The sequence below is a fragment of the Austrofundulus limnaeus genome, unplaced genomic scaffold (assembly GCF_001266775.1).
Source record: "Austrofundulus limnaeus strain Quisiro unplaced genomic scaffold, Austrofundulus_limnaeus-1.0 Scaffold539, whole genome shotgun sequence".
NCBI lineage: Eukaryota > Metazoa > Chordata > Actinopteri > Cyprinodontiformes > Rivulidae > Austrofundulus > Austrofundulus limnaeus.
This window is the reverse complement of record NW_013952941.1, coordinates 305,600-321,419: the sequence shown is the minus strand read 5'-3', so window position 1 is coordinate 321,419 and position 15,820 is coordinate 305,600. Positions and strand designations below refer to the sequence as shown.

General features: G+C 40.3%; 1 protein-coding gene across 2 annotated transcripts in view; it reads right to left on the bottom strand.

The window, feature by feature from the left end:
• ccdc93 (CCC complex scaffolding subunit CCDC93) overlaps positions 1 to 15,820 on the bottom strand; it is a gene marked incomplete at both ends in the record, with an annotated part of 39,987 nt that overhangs the window by 8,733 nt on the left and 15,434 nt on the right. Inside the window, 7 exon segments of one of the 2 annotated variants that reach the window (XM_014026275.1) lie at positions 3,559 to 3,621; positions 4,235 to 4,351; positions 5,377 to 5,463; positions 7,080 to 7,130; positions 9,614 to 9,712; positions 12,789 to 12,825; positions 13,105 to 13,122. In XM_014026275.1, the coding sequence (XP_013881729.1) occupies positions 3,559 to 3,621; positions 4,235 to 4,351; positions 5,377 to 5,463; positions 7,080 to 7,130; positions 9,614 to 9,712; positions 12,789 to 12,825; positions 13,105 to 13,122 (472 nt within the window). 2 annotated transcript variants of the gene reach the window in all.

Below are 15,820 nucleotides of genomic sequence, written 5' to 3'. Positions count from 1 at the left end.
GTTCTGAAATAAGCATTTTAAAATGTTTTCAAAATAAGTCTGGCACTTTGGAGAAAACCCAGGACTCACTGGAGGGACTCAAAATATCTTCAAACTAACGAAATATAAAGTTATTAGGGAGGAAAATCCATCTGGATAACAGCAGACTGACTGCTCGTAAAATATACAACAGGTCTGGACCACTCGTAAATATTGTTCGTATCTGAAAAAAATCTTAGAATACGAAAACATTGGTGAATGCCACAAATTCTCCTAAATCACTTGTACGCACAACTTAAGAACAAATCTGTGCGTACGAACGGTTCTTGCATGAGGCCCAATGAGAGTGTTTACACTGGCTGCGCACGGCGGCGCAGGGCGGTGGTGAGCAGACGGCGATCCGTCAAAATTAGAACAGATCCTATTTTTGCCAGATGCCGGAGTCAATTTTTAATGATTATGTCGCACCAACAGGAAAAGACACGAGCACAACATCCGTATTTTCAAAATAAGACACTATTCGGCGGAATAATTTGTTGGAATAATGTCGAAATTGCAGCTATATTAATAGATATACGGATATATTTCTACACAAATGCTGTCAGAATGTATSGTTCTGTTTGGGAAGCAGATGGAAACGTAGCATGAAGCATATGTGTACACACATGATTCTCGTGGATTTTATTTTGAAATCAGAAGTTTCAGAAAGCAGACAGCGAGACAGTTTCAACATAGATACCAAAAGCCTTTATATCAATGTTTTKAGCTGTGCTTGGAGTTCGTCTTTCACAGAATTAATTATTTTTTTGCTGTGACTTCCACATTTATCACTGAATTTATCGCGCAATCTGCTTCCTGCACGTCTGTCGGACAGGAGCGGTGCGGAGGTAGAGTAAACTGGACTTGAAACGCACAGCTGCGACCTGCGGAGTGTAGCGCAGCGGAGACGCATGTAGTATAAATCCAGGGTAACATATTGTTCACCAGACAGTGTGTCTGTGAACTCCAGCAAATGGGTCCAAGGTCTTGCTTACAGACTCCAAGACATCAATGTTCTGCCAAGTAGGTACAAGGTGTCTTGTTTTCTTGTCTGCTTTCAGTACCTGACATATCGCCTTCTCATGTTCAAGCACTCTCTGAATCATCTTGTTGGCGTTTCCGTGATGAGCCGGTGAAAGGGAAGTTGATGCTCTGCGTGGACTTTGGTCAGCGCTTTTTTCTTTATCCAAGAATGGGAAAAGGCACTCTCAATTACAAATTGCACGCTCGGTCCAGGGGTCTTTCAAGCTTTTCTCTGTTGATAAAGTTGTTAAATATTAGTTTAGTGTCATTTTGCTGGTATTACCTCCCTTTGCAGATGACATTTTTCTGGTCATGGTCTGACTGCTTATACCCAAACTGGTCCATATTGACGTTTTTGCTCCTGCCTTCTTTACTAGCTCTTCACTTGCGCTGCTCTCAGCCATGCTGCTCTCTAGTTGCTCTAAACATCGACGCCTGCTGATGACCTCAACAACGAGCATTCCTGCGGTTAGCCAGTAGACAACAGGCCTTTATCATAAGGCAAATGTCTATCGTTTCTACCGTGTATTGTACAGTATATATTGTGTATTACTAGCTTGAAGATGAGGTTTGTTTGTAAATATTTTAACTGTACTCTATTTTAATCCTATTTTACCTTATATGGGTYTGTGGGGTGGAGTGATACTGGCAATAGCCGCGCTGTAGGAGGGGGACAACTGAAAACGGAGGCCTATACCTCTGTTTAATGATGGACGGTCTTTCTTCACAAAAATGGCTTCTTTTACTCCTCTCTCAAACCAACGTTCCTCTCTATCAAGAATGAGAACATCCTCATCTCTGAAAGAGTGACCGCTGGCCTATAAATGAGTGAAAAATGCAGAGTTCTGGCCATTAGACGTAGCTCGTCTGTGTTGGGACATTCTTTTGAACAGTGGCTGCTTTGTTTCCCCGATGTATAACTGGTCGCAGTCCTCCTGGCACTTAACAGCATATACAACATTGCTCTGTTTGTGCCGGGGCACCGGATCCTTGGGGTGAACCAGCTTTTGCCGTAATGTGTTTTGGGGTTTGAAAGCCACTGGGACATCATGTTTAGAAAATAAACGTCTCAGTTTCTCCGAAACACCRGCAACATACGGAATAACCACTGGTTTGGGTCTGGGTTTGGGGTCTTCATTTTCACCTGACAGACGAGCTGACTCCCGGTCACACGCGGGGTCTGTGTTGGTGATTCTTGCTGTTTCTGAGTAATTACTGATAAGGTAACCATGCTGTAGCTTCACCTGTCCTGTCTTCCTTGAAAGAAAAAAAGTAGCTTGCAAATCTGTCACATCAGTTTTCATCGCGCGTCACATCACACACATGCTCCTTGCAATCTTTGTGGGGAATATGCACAGACATAGCCTCGCTGCGCACAAGAACCCACAGTGTTGTTTTTTCAAAATAAAGTATATCCTAACTTTTCATTAATGTTTAAATAGGGTTTCAAAGTCTGATTATGGTTAGTATAAGAGTGCAAATATAGGATATAAATATATAATGTATGCTTTACACTGTTTTAGCCTAATATAGGCCTATTATTTAAAAAAGAGAAAAAAAACTTTTTTCTGAAAGTGTGGCAGCTTTTATTTTGCCGTGGCAGTGCGCCACGATCAATTACATGTAGGGGAAACCTTGATTATGTCTGTGTGCTGCTGGCCAGGTCTCTCTTGAAAAAGACATTTAATCTCAATGAGATCTACTGTGTTAAAAAAAATGTTTAAATAATAATAATAATAATAATAATAATAATAATAATAATAATAATAATAAAATGGAGCAGCACAGTGGTAGTGACACAGTTGGTAGAGCTGATGCCTCTCAGCAAGAAGGTTGCTGGATCAAATCCTGGCCCAGGGACCTTTCTGGGTAGAGTTTGCATGTTCTCTCTGTGCATGTGTGGGTTCTCTCCAGGTACTCCGGCTTCCTCCTGCACTTTTATTACACTTTATTGCGCCCCACGGGGACTCCAAAGCGTTTTACACAACAATCACCCATTCACACACTGATAATAGTAAGCTATAGCCACAGCTGTCCTGGGACACACTGACAGAGGTGGGGCTGCCATGCACTGGCACCACTGGACCCTCTGACCAACATCAGTAGGCAAGGCGGGTGAAGCGTCTTGCCCAAGGACATAATGGCTGAGACAGGGGATTGAACCAGCAACCCTCCGGTTGCAGGATGACTCCCCTAACCACTCTGCCAGAGCCACCACAAAATAATAATTTCAACAATATTAAAAATGGACACTGACTGTAGTTTCTTTCCAGAAACCACAATGTGATCTGATGAAATTTTGCCAACAAAGTCTCATTGTGACAACAAAGTTGTTCATTTCCAACAGTAGCATAAAACAAAACAAAACAAACAAACAAACAAACAAACAAGAGCTCCGTATGGATGCAGGTGAACAGAGATAGAAAAGACAAATCTCAGTTAATTGGTAGTATTTTCCTGTTAGGTCCCTGTGAAAAATATTGTAATCCATACAAGACAGAGACTGAAGGTATCTACCTCAATCAGCTTCTTCTTGGCATCTTTACAGCCAGTCTTCACCTCTGCATGCTTGGTTTTGAGCTGTTGGAATGAAAACACTTAGCAGAGAGCCTTTTTCAAATCATGACCTAAACTTTTAGAAAAATAACTTCAGTCAGGTGCCTGATCTACTGGATCCCATGCAGTGGATAAGAGGTAGAGGAAACTGCAGCAACAAGTGTAATTTTGGTACTATGCTTACTAAAAATCGTGTTAACAGCCTTCGCATATTGAATGTTGTGGTCCTTAGTTGCCGTTTATATTTCTGTTTCAACGATAAGGGGACTCCATGATAAATTACAGATGGATACAGATGGCCACTTCTTTTAATTTGTGAAGCAGAGTAAGGAAGCACTACCAGATAAGTTTATTCAAGGCACAGAATCAAATATTAAAGATGTTATAATCTTAAAATTTAAGGTTCTAATTCAAGCCAACACATAACAGTGCATCCATTTTTACAGTTCCAACAACTACCTTAAAATATTCCATGTATAGTTGACTGTCTGAGAAACTGTCTGTATCTGGATCTAATCTCTAGTTCTGTCTACTTTCACCCCACAATTTCCAGACAAGTACAAAAAAAATGTTTCCCTACACTGAAGCAGTCTGATACAATCAATAATGGGATGTGTGACCACAGAGGACTGCTAACCTCCTCCAGTTGCTTGGTCTTCTGTTGAATTTGTTTGTGAATAGAGGCAACTGCCCTGTGGTGCTGCTGTAAGGTACCATACCGATCCAATCGCTCCTCTGAAGTCAACTCGAACTGCTGCAAAGAAAATCACTAGATTACTACAGGACAATGGTCCCCACTCACTCGAGTCCCCTCTCAAGATGCCTTTCTTTCATTACATTTATAGATTTTTAAGTACTACGCACAGCACCTTTCACCCAAACTCTGTTCTCCTTGTTCTGATACACTCTCCTCTAGTCTGATATCTAGTGTTTATTCTGGTTTTGTACAGAAATGAGTTTAAAAGCTGGAGAACATCCATGGAAGACCCTAAAAACAAGATTTAAATCACTGAACTTTTGATAAATTTGAAGTTCAAGATCTTGTGCTTATTGATATTACAGTAGTGAACATTGCTATATACTGAATCACCCTGTTACATCCCCAGTGTGGATGTTTGTTTTTTCCATTGAAGTAATGCTTTGTGTCTTCTTTTAGGCTCCTCCTCCTCTCATGTGTCTCTCCTGCGATTGGGTGCTGCTCCTTGGGTCTCAAGCCAATCAATTAGCTGGGCCCTATTTAATGGCTGTGAAGCTGCACTCCTGCGCCTATGGGCCACTTGACTGCCATACACCATTGATTGTTGTCAGCTAAGGGTTCTTTATTTTACAAACTAATGTAAACTTGGCCAGACTGATTTTGTAGGGGAGAGCTGCTTTTTGTTTAACCTTAGTTTTCTCCTGTTTATGTGTTTGTTAGGTAAGGTTATTTTAGGTTTGTATATTTTATTTTCACTGGGGTTAGGTAAGTTTAAATTTTATTTTTATTTCAGGGTTGTTTTGTTTGTTATTTTGGCCTGAGCTCTCCCTGAAGTCTTTGAATCAGTCTTTATAGAAAAGAAACTTAAAACATGGCAGAAAATAAACATCTTAAATGCCATTTTGACTCCTCCTTCATTGTCTAGATTTATGTTAGTTCCTTTCAACTCCTAGACCAAGCCAGGGGACGTAACACACCCACACAATCTGACTGATGTTTCAGACAGAATAAACCTGGATGCTGCCATGTTCAACAGCACAAAAGAGATAGCTTCATGTTTCCAACATTATGAAGCTACTTACCTTCTCAGCATATTCAGAGGRAATCTGTTTGATCTCCTCAGACTGCAGTCCAACTATATGACCTACTGCGCTTGCAGTCAGTTTGCCCTACAAAAAAAAAAAGAAATCTGTCACAAGCTGTCATTCAAACTAATTTACTTCATATGACTTGTCAATGTTTTTATGCATACAGGGTGGGCCATTAATATGGATACACCTAAATAAATGGGAATGGTTGGTGATATTAGCTAACTGTTTGTGGCACATTAGTATTTGGGAGGGGGAAACTTTTCATGATGGTTGGTGACCATGGTGGCCATTTTGAAGTCAGCCATTTTGGATCCAGTTTTAGTTAGTTTTTTTAATAGGAAGAGGGTCATATGACACATCAAACGTATTGAGAATTTCACAAGAAAAACAACGGTATGCTTGGTTTTAACATTCTTTTAACATACCTTTATTCTTTCATGAATGTTTCATGTCTATTCTTTCAACTTTATTCTTTCATAAGTTATTTACAAGTTTCTGTTTGTTTACAGCCAATTGGTAACTAAAATTCTCCCTAGATGTGAGTGAGACAGTGAATGGTCGTTTGTCTCATTTGTCTCTATGCGTGGCCCTGTGATGGACTTGCGATCTGTCCAGGGTGTACCCCGCCCCTCGCACTGTGACTGCTGGATATGGGCACCAGTAATCCCCGTGACCCTGAAACGAAGAAGCGGCTATGACCTGTGCCTGAGACCAAACTTTCTGACACTGGGCAGCACATTTCTCTCTAGAATCCCTTGATAGTCTTGAGATTTCATTGTACCCTGCACAGATTCAAGACGCCCTGTGCCAGATGCAGCAAAGCAGCTCCAGAACATAACAGAGCCTCCTCAATGTTTCACAATAGCGACAGTGTTCTTTTCTTGATATGCTTCATTTTTCCCTCTGTGAAAATAGAGCTGATGTGCCTTATCAAAAGGCTCCATTTTTGTCTCATCTGTCCAGAGGACATTCTCCCAGAAGCTTAGTGGCTCCTCAACATGTACTTTAGCAAATTCCAGCTTTTTTATGATTTGTTTTCAACTCCTTGGCTCAAAAAATAACAGATGGTGCAATCTGACAAAGATGTTCCTTGAGCACCTTTAATCTCTTTAGAAGTTTTTCTGGGCTCTTTTGTTACAATTCATATCATCAGTCTCTTTGATTAGTCATCAATTTTCCTCCTGCAGCCACATCCTGGGAGGTTGGCTACAGTCCCATAGATCTTAAATTTCTGAATATGTGCAACTGTAGTCACAGGAACATCAAGCTGCTTGGAGACGGTCTTATAACCTTTACCTTTAACACCTGTGATGCAATTTTGTGGACACTCATTGATTTTAACATGTCCCCTTGGCCACATTATTTTCAGGGGCACCAACATTCCTTTCCAGACCTGTTTCATGAGTTTTAATAAAGACAAATTGTTGAAGCATGGTTGAAAAGCAATGTCTGACTTTATTTTTGTTCATTTGCTAAATTTTTTTAAATTTATTATTACTTTTTGTCAGATTCTATTTATTTCTGTGACCACTGTGGMTTTTTTTTTCATTAAACAATGAGTACCAACAGTTTTGTCTGTGAGTGTATCTCATGTTAGATACAACGATGATGATTTCAAATGTTTGATTCTGTTGGAGGCATTTGGATCATGTGGTTTTGTTAGAAATGTGTGGTTCTGTTTGGATCTTACTCACCTCTTCATTAGCCATTGCAGCCATGTTTGTCATCAGGGATTTTATTCGTATCTAAATGAAAAAAAAAAAAAAAAAACTCAAACTTATCACAGGATTTATCACAGTCCACTTTTAAAACTTGTCTAAAAACACATTTCTACTCCCTGTCTTTTGGCACAGCCTGAGACTTGTTTTTAGTTTTATTCCTATTTTATTGTTTTTCATTGTTTTTAATCTTTGTTTTGTGTTTTTCATGTTTTTGATTTTATAAGTACAGCACTTTGTTGCAGCTGTGGTTGTTTTACAGTGCTTTAGAAATAAAGTAGTAGTAGATTTTCACAAATCTGAGAGCGGTTGTTACATCAGCTCCATTTTTTATCAGCTTCATCTACAGTCCTTTTTTTTCAACCAATGCCTAAACCTATTATACTTCATTAATCTGATTAGAAAAACAATAACAGATAAATGTCTTGATGCATCTCAGTGATCCAGGAAGAAAAATAAAAAATAAAAAAAAGTAGGTCCTCTGGATGGGTTCTTCTTTAATGAAACATTTCAGCAATCCTCCAAGAGACTTCTTCAGTCTGAGGAGTTTCAGGTGAACTCAGCCTTATAAGCACTGCCTCCACAAGGTGGACAAACACGTTAGTTAGTCACATGCAAAAGAGGACCATCAGCCTAATGATAGGTCGTTAGTGCCTTGATTGCCTCTATTGTGAATAGAGGGTCATGTGCCCCATCACCTGACTATCATTGGGGCCCTGATTCACACATTTTGCTCACAGGGGGCTGAGTCATACTTGCAATAACAGCATTGCAGGAGGAGGACAACTGGACACGAAGGTCTCAATCCGTTTAATGATGAACGGGTTTTCTTCACAAAAAGGGCTTCCTTTACTCTTCTCTCAAACCAACGTTCCTCTCTATCAAGGATGAGAACATCTTTGTCCCTGAAAGAGTGACCGCTGGCCTGTAGATGAGTGTAAACTACAGAGTCCTGGCCTGTAGATGTTGCTTGTCTCAGTTTCTCTTAAACGCCCACAATATACGGAATGACGACTGGTTTGGGGTCTTCATTTTCACCTGGTTGTTGGCTGGAYTCCWGTTTYYGTTTCTTGTCTGCTTTCAGAAAAGCCCAGTTAGGATAACCGCACTGCTCCAGGGCCTGTCTTGTGTGTGACTTCTCTTTCTGATGACTCCTAACTTGTGTTCCAGTGGGTGATGGGAGTCAAAACGCAAATACTGGTCTGTGTGGGTAAGTTTGTGATACACGTCTGTTTCCAACCATCCTCCATCAGAAACTGAGACATCACAGTCCAGGAATGCCAACCTGCCATCTTTTACATCCTCTCGTGTGAACTTTATACTGTATATTTATCCACAGAGTTGATGTGATCAGTGAAATGTTGGACTTCCTGGTATTTAATTTTAACCCAGGTGTCATCAACATACCTGAACCAATGGCTCGGTGGTGTCCTTAAAAAGGACATTAGAGCTCTCTTTTCCACTCAGCAGACAGGGTCCCCCAAACCCAGGAGCCAGGGAGAAAGAGAAATCACACACAATACAGGCCCTGGAGCAGTGAGGTTATTCTAACTGGACTTTTCTGAAGGCAGACAAGAAACCCAAAGAGGACTGCAGCCAACAACCAGGTGAAAATGAAGACCCCAAACCCAGACCCAAACCAATCATCATTCCATATGTGGCAGGTGTTTCAGAGAAACTGAAACATTTCTTCTGATGTCCCAGTGGCTTTTTAACTCCAAAACACATTACGGCAAAGATTGGTTCACCTCAAAGATCCAGTTCCCGGCACAAACAGAGTAATAATGTATATGCTGTTAAGTGTCAGGAGGATTGTGATCAGTTATACATCGAGGAAACAAAGCAGCCACTGTTCAAAAGAATGAGCCAGCACAGACGAGCAACATCATCAGGCCAGGACTCTGCAGTTTACACTCATCTACAGGCCAGCGGTCACTCTTTCAAGGATGAAGATGTTCTCATCCTTGATAGAGAGGAATGCTGGTTTGAGAGAGGAGTAAAGGAAGCTATTTTTTGTGAAGAAAACCCATCCACCATTAAACAGGGGTGGAGACCTTCGTGTCCAGTTGTCCTCCTCCTACAATGCTGTTATCGCAAATATGACTCAGCCCCCTGTGAGCAAAAGGTGTGAATCAGGGCCCCAATGATAGTCAGGTGATGGGGCACATGACCCTCTATTCACAACAGAGCTAATCAAGGCACTAACGACCTATTTTTTGGCTGATGGTGATCAACCTGTTTGTCCACCATGTGGAGGCAGTGCTTATAAGGCTGAGTTCACCTGAAACTCCTCAAACTGAAGAAGTCTCTTGGAGGAGAGACGAAATGTTTCATTAAAGAAGAACCCATCCAGAGGACCTACTTATTTTTTCTTTTTAAATAACAGATAAACTGTTCCATATGTAGCTGTTGGCTTAATTGTTTAATGTGTCTTAACATTAATTTCTTCAAATAAACCATTCAGAAGACATTTTCCCCCCTATTTTGTCCAAAGAACTAGAAGTCTTTACCTCCTCTGCTGCTTGCAGGTCATCATCTTCTGACACCTCGACCATTCCAGTGGGGCCCACCTGATAGCCCCTGCCCAGTGAAGACTTTCCCTCGTCGACCTGAGAAAAGGAAGATTGCTGGCAGCTCATAAACACCAACAATCAAAGCTACTAAATAACATCATTTCACAAGTCTTCCAAAATACAGAAGCAAGGTAGGAGCTATACAAAAGCAAATATCACAACCTGAAAAAATAATGGCCTAAAGTGTATTGATATGTTTTGGTCGGAAAAATATCACAAAGGACATGGAGCAGAGGGACTTAAAAATTGCACTGCAGCCAGCCACTGGGGGCCAATCGTCCTTTGTGGCTTCAACTTCAGGCTTCAAGTCCAGTCTCCAGTTGGAAAATTATCTGAACCCGAGCTTCTTGACCATATGAAGGCTGGGATATATTCGCGCTTTGGTCCGCAAGCTCGAGCGCGCGGAGTGCGCGCGCACTGTGCTGTGCAGCTTCTGCGTTTATAGTTTCGCCGCTGTGTTTATAGTTGACGCGCGGTGGTGCAAAGTGCTGTTTTTACTAACCAGCACGTGGCATTACCCTTTAACCTGTGCAGAGGTTGTAAGAAATGGGTGTAGAAGAAGAAAAACGGGCGTAGAAGAAATGTATGACGTCACACAACTTAATTTTGTTTCTATTTTTTTCATTCATGTTCTTATTTTAATTTTGAAGTTGTTTTTTCTTTGCTAACCAAGTGTGGAGCTATCTGCCAGATTTGCCCGTGCTGCCTCCTGTTTTGGCCTTGTACCTTTAGTTTTTAAGTCAATTTTGGAGTGTAAATGATGTTAAATAAAATGAAACTACATTGAAATATCCAATGCAACTTTCCTTCTCAGTTTTGTTTGCATATTGTCTTATTCTCAAAATCATCAACAGTTTCACTCTATAAAATTACAGTGGTTTGCAAAAGTATTCATACCCCTTGAACTTTTCCATATTTTGTCACATTACAACCACAAACATAAATATATTTCACTGGAATTTAATGTGAAAGACCAACACAAAGTGGTATACAATTGTGAAGTGGAAGCAAAATTTTACATGAATCAAAACATTTTTTACAAATAAAAAACTGAAAAGTGCGATGTGCAAAATTATTCAGCCCCCCTGAGTCAATACTTTGTGGAGCCACCTTTTGCTGCAATTACAGCTGCAAGTCTTTTAGGGTATGTCTCCACCAGCTTTGCACATCTAGTGACTGCAATTCTTGCCCATTCCTCCTTGCAAAACAGCTCAAGCTCAGTCAGATTGGATGGAGAGCGTTTGTGAACAGCAGTTTTGAGATCTTGCCACAAATTCTCAATTGGGTTTAGGTCTGGACTTTGACTGGGCCATTCTAACACATGAATATTCTTTTTTTTAAACCACTCCATTGTAGCTTTGGCTTTATGTTTAGGGTCGTTGTCCTGCTGGAAGGTGAACCTCCGCCCCAGTCTCAAATCTTTTGCTGACTCAAACAGGTTTTCTTCCAAGATTGCCCTGTATTTGGCTCCATCCATCTTCCCATCAACTTTGACCAACTTCCCGGTCCCTGCTGAAGAGAAGCACCCCCAGAGCATGATGCTGCCACCACCATATTTGACAGTGGGGATGGTGTTTTCAGAGTGATGTGCAGTGTTCTTTCTCCGCCACACATAGCGTTTTGCATTGTGGCCAAAAAGTTCAATTTTGGTCTCGTCTGACCAAAGCACCTTCTTCCACATGTTTGCTGTGTCCTCAACATGGCTTCTGGCAAACTGCAAACGGGACTTCTTATGGTTTTCTTTTAACAATGGCTTTCTCCTTGCCACTCTTCCATAAAGACCACATTTGTGTAGTGCACGACTAATTGTTGTCCTGTGGACAGTTTCCCCCACCTGAGCTGTGGCTCTCTGCATTTCATCCAGAGTCACCATGGGCCTCTTGGCTGCCTCTCTGATCAGTGATCTCCTTGTTCGGCCTGTAAGTTTAGGTGGACGGCCTTGTCTTGGCAGGTTTACTGTGGTGCCATACTCTTTCCATTTCCATTTAACCAACATCTGAGGCCGTCACGGAGCAGCTGTATTTGTACTGAGATTAGATTACACACAGGTGGACCCTTTTGAGTCATTAGCAGTCATCAGGCAACTTCTGAATGCAATTGGTTGCACTCAGTGAAAAGGGGGCTGAATACTTTTGCACGTCGCACTTTTCAGTTTTTTATTTGTAAAAAATGTTTTGATTCATGTAAAATTTTGCTTCCACTTCACAATTGTATACCACTTTGTGTTGGTCTTTCACATTAAATTCCAGTGAAATATATTTATGTTTGTGGTTGTAATGTGACAAAATATGGAAAAGTTCAAGGGGTATGAATACTTTTGCAAACCACTGTAGGTATGAAACAGACTTGAAACTATGAAACAGGAAAAATCCCAAAATTTTAATTTTGTTATTAAAAATCAAGTTTTTTATTAGTACTGATCAAAGGAGTAATTCTTTTTAAGGACATTTTTAGGTTTATTTTTCAGATAAGTAAATTTACTTCATACATTACTAGAACATGCAATTCATTCTTCCACGCCTTTCTACACACAGATTCATCTTTCTGCATCGCTTCAGTGATCTCCTTCCAAACATTTTGTGCCATTTGAACATCTTTATGATCTCTCCTAGAGGGATCATATAAATGTTGGCATATCCGGATACATTCAGCAAGAGCAGCTTCGCATCCGTCGTCAATGGCGCACGCACTAGCCTTTGTGGAGTTTCAAAAAATCGGAGGTGCACGACACGCGCCAAAACGGCGCGCGGGGCCAATGTGCAGGGGCGGGGATGGCACTATTGCGTCACCTTTGGCGTGCGCACCCTGCYCGACGCATCGAGTATAAATCTAGCTTTACCACTCAAAAATGGGAGCTTAGGAGAAATTGTTATCCTGCTTCGTTTGAGGAGTTAGCATGAAAAGAAAGCTCCTCAGATTTTTAAACAAACACACTTTTAAAGTAATTGTAATATGTGTAATGACATTTATTAGTACTTGTTTCATCACTCTGTTTTGGGAAGTATTTGTACTTGCTTCTAAACACAGTATTCATGCTCATCTCATGTAAACTCCAGTACAGTGAGAGAATAGAGATTATGTTCAAAAAATGCAACATCATTTTGGTACCTACTTTGTCTTGTTTTGACTGCTTACTGAAGCCATAACGTCTGATGAAAAACAAACAGAATGACATAAGTAAAGTGAGAAATAATAAATATTTCAACTTCATAAAGTTACAGTCAACCTTCAGCCAAACAARGAACAGAATCCAGACTGAGAACAAACTCATCCTCTGAGTGGGAGCATCAGCTTAAATCAATTTAAAAAACAGGTCAAAAGGCAGCACCACAGTTTGCATCCATCATGCTTGAAATCTGTGAGGCCATTCTCTGAACACAATCCACCACAAACACAGCACAGAGAGGAAAGCTTCACACTGTACTTACAGCAGAACATTGCACACTCTAGAGACAGAGATGGATGGGAAAAAAAGTGTCAGACATGAAAACCACAATATGAAATGTGTTTGAGGCAACAAGAACAATGAGTAGGTGTCAATAACCAAGAAGAGTTAGATAATGCACAAGTGTGACTCTGAAGACACAGAACAAAGTTTCTTGTTTAAAACATGAGACATGTCTTAAACGTGAGATTTTGTTATTACACCAAAACCCAGTTTAGATGTGCTTTTCATTTTAAAACTATGGTTTTCATGCAGGAACAGTTTCAGATGAAGAAGAATTATACTGGAAAGAGAGAAAACAGTAGAGCTCTGCTGCAAACAATGAAATAACCCACAAGTCATTTGAAATGCAGGCTGACAAATATTTTATCAGCTCTAATAATTTTTAATCTATAGATTAAAATAGAATAAAAAATAAACAGGACTGTATGCTTGTTCCATTATTATATTTCATTAAAGAGTATGTTCTTACATCACTGTTCCTCATATATCTGATTATGTTTTCTATCTATCTGAGTTTGCCACAGCACCCACTACTACAACACTAGAAGTCAAATGACATGTTCTGTCTGTATTAATGAACAATCCAGCTTAGAAATCCAGCTTTTCTATAAAAACAGAAATTTGAACTGGTAAAACTGTATCCTGTTGCTTTTGTAGAAATTGTTAAAACTAGTTTCGTAGGAGCTGTGATCTTATATCTTTGAGGTTTTTGATAGTTACTCCTTACTGCAGGGTTAGGGTTACAGAGATTCTAGACTAGAGCAGTGGTTCCCAACCTATTATCCTGACAGCCCTCCCCCCAACTTCCTAGTCAATCTGAGAGCCTCCCCATCCCCCACACTACTGAACTTCTCTGATATTTTCATGTACAGTAGGCTCCACTCTTTCAGAAAATGCATGTCAACAGAAAAAGAGCTGGGTCTCACRGACCCCACGGACCACTTGTGACCACACCCCTTTTCCATTGTGACCATCAAAGTTAAGGGTTGCTATACAGGAAACAAAATTTCATTAACATGTTATTAGAAGATTTGTATTGATTAGATCTTTGATTTAAATGACATTTCATTAAACAAATATGCAAACAAGGATGTCATCAGGGTGTCAAAAGGTCACAATCCAGACAGAAGATGAAAATTTTCATCTTTTATCTGAGTTTACCACACAGATCCTACATATTCAAGATAGATCCACTTATTCAGAAAAATGCCTGTTGACAATACAGTGGTTCCCAACCTCAGGGGGTGAGGCTGGGACAGTGCCACAGTGCCCAGTGAATCATGTGCCTCAAACTAAATGCAGAGTAATAGAATAGAAAATTTGGGACACCAAAACCACCCAAGTCCTCTTGTCATTGTAGTTTACTGAGTTTAATTCTAGGATGCTCATTATTCCAAATGAATTGGTTGCATAGTCTATCAAACTGATGAAAATATTCTGGTGGAATTTTAAGCGGGAATGACTGCAGTAGGTAATTAAATTTCAGGAGGCAATTCATTTTGATTATATTAACTTTGTCCCATAGGGAGAGAAATAATGGGACCATCGGGCTATATCAGATTTAAATTTATCAAGGTTCAAAATGAACCTGGATTATATTAGCCAAGGAATGAGGAAATATGATTCCTAGATATTTAAAGCCTGCTCTAGGCTAACTAAAGTTTCCTGGCTGAAACAAAGTTTTGGGGCAGAAGGTTGTCAGGGGTAGTGCTTCAGATTTTGACCAATTGACTTTARATCCAGATATATTGGAGAGTGTACTGACAATTTTTAAAAGAGCAGATATGGAGCGTTCCGGTTGCGAAACAAACAAAGACAAGGGCATCGTCTGCATAAAGCATCAGCTTATGATTCACATTATTAATTTGGATACCCGGGAAATCTGTGTCCCTGTGTATTTTTGCTGCCAAAGGTTCCAAGGCTAGAGAAAGAAGCAGTGGGCTCCCTGCCTTGTTCCTCTGTGTCGGTCAAAAGGCTGTGATATAATGCAATTTYTTAATACTGAAGCCCCAGGGTTATAGTAGAGCAATTTGACCCAGCTAATATATTTTATGCCAAAGCCATATGCTTCTAATACACTGAACAGGTAGTGCTACTCCACCCCGTCAAATGCTTTTTCTGCATCCAGGGAGAGGGCCATGGCAGGGAGAAGGTCCCCAGTTGAGTTTGTTTTGGGCTGTCCACATAATATTATATTAGCCTTCTAATGTTGCCAGAAGAGTTTCATGTGTGAATGAATCCAACCTGGTCAGGGAGTACCAGGCTAGTCATAACCTTATCCAATCTGGTTGCTATTACCTTAGCTAGGATRTTATAGTCACAATTTATAAGGCTTATTGATCTGTAGATTTTACAGTCTAGTGGGTCTTTGTCTTTTTTTTAAGTTTAGGGTGATAACCGCCTCTGATAACGTTGTTGGCAAGCTGCCTCCATTCATAGGCTCATCAAACATTTGAAGGAGTAAGGGAGAAAGTTCCTTAGCAAAATTTCTATAAAATTCTATTMTAAACCCATCTAAGCCTGGTGTTTTATTTGATGGAATGTTTTAAATGCAATTATAATCTCTTCCTTGTTCCTTGATATTGTCACTACCTACAAATATCTTGGAATTACTCTGGATTCTCATTTGACTAATGGTGCGTTCACACCGAACGCGATTTCAGCGTCAAAATCGCAGCCAACGCTGAAGTTTGAAG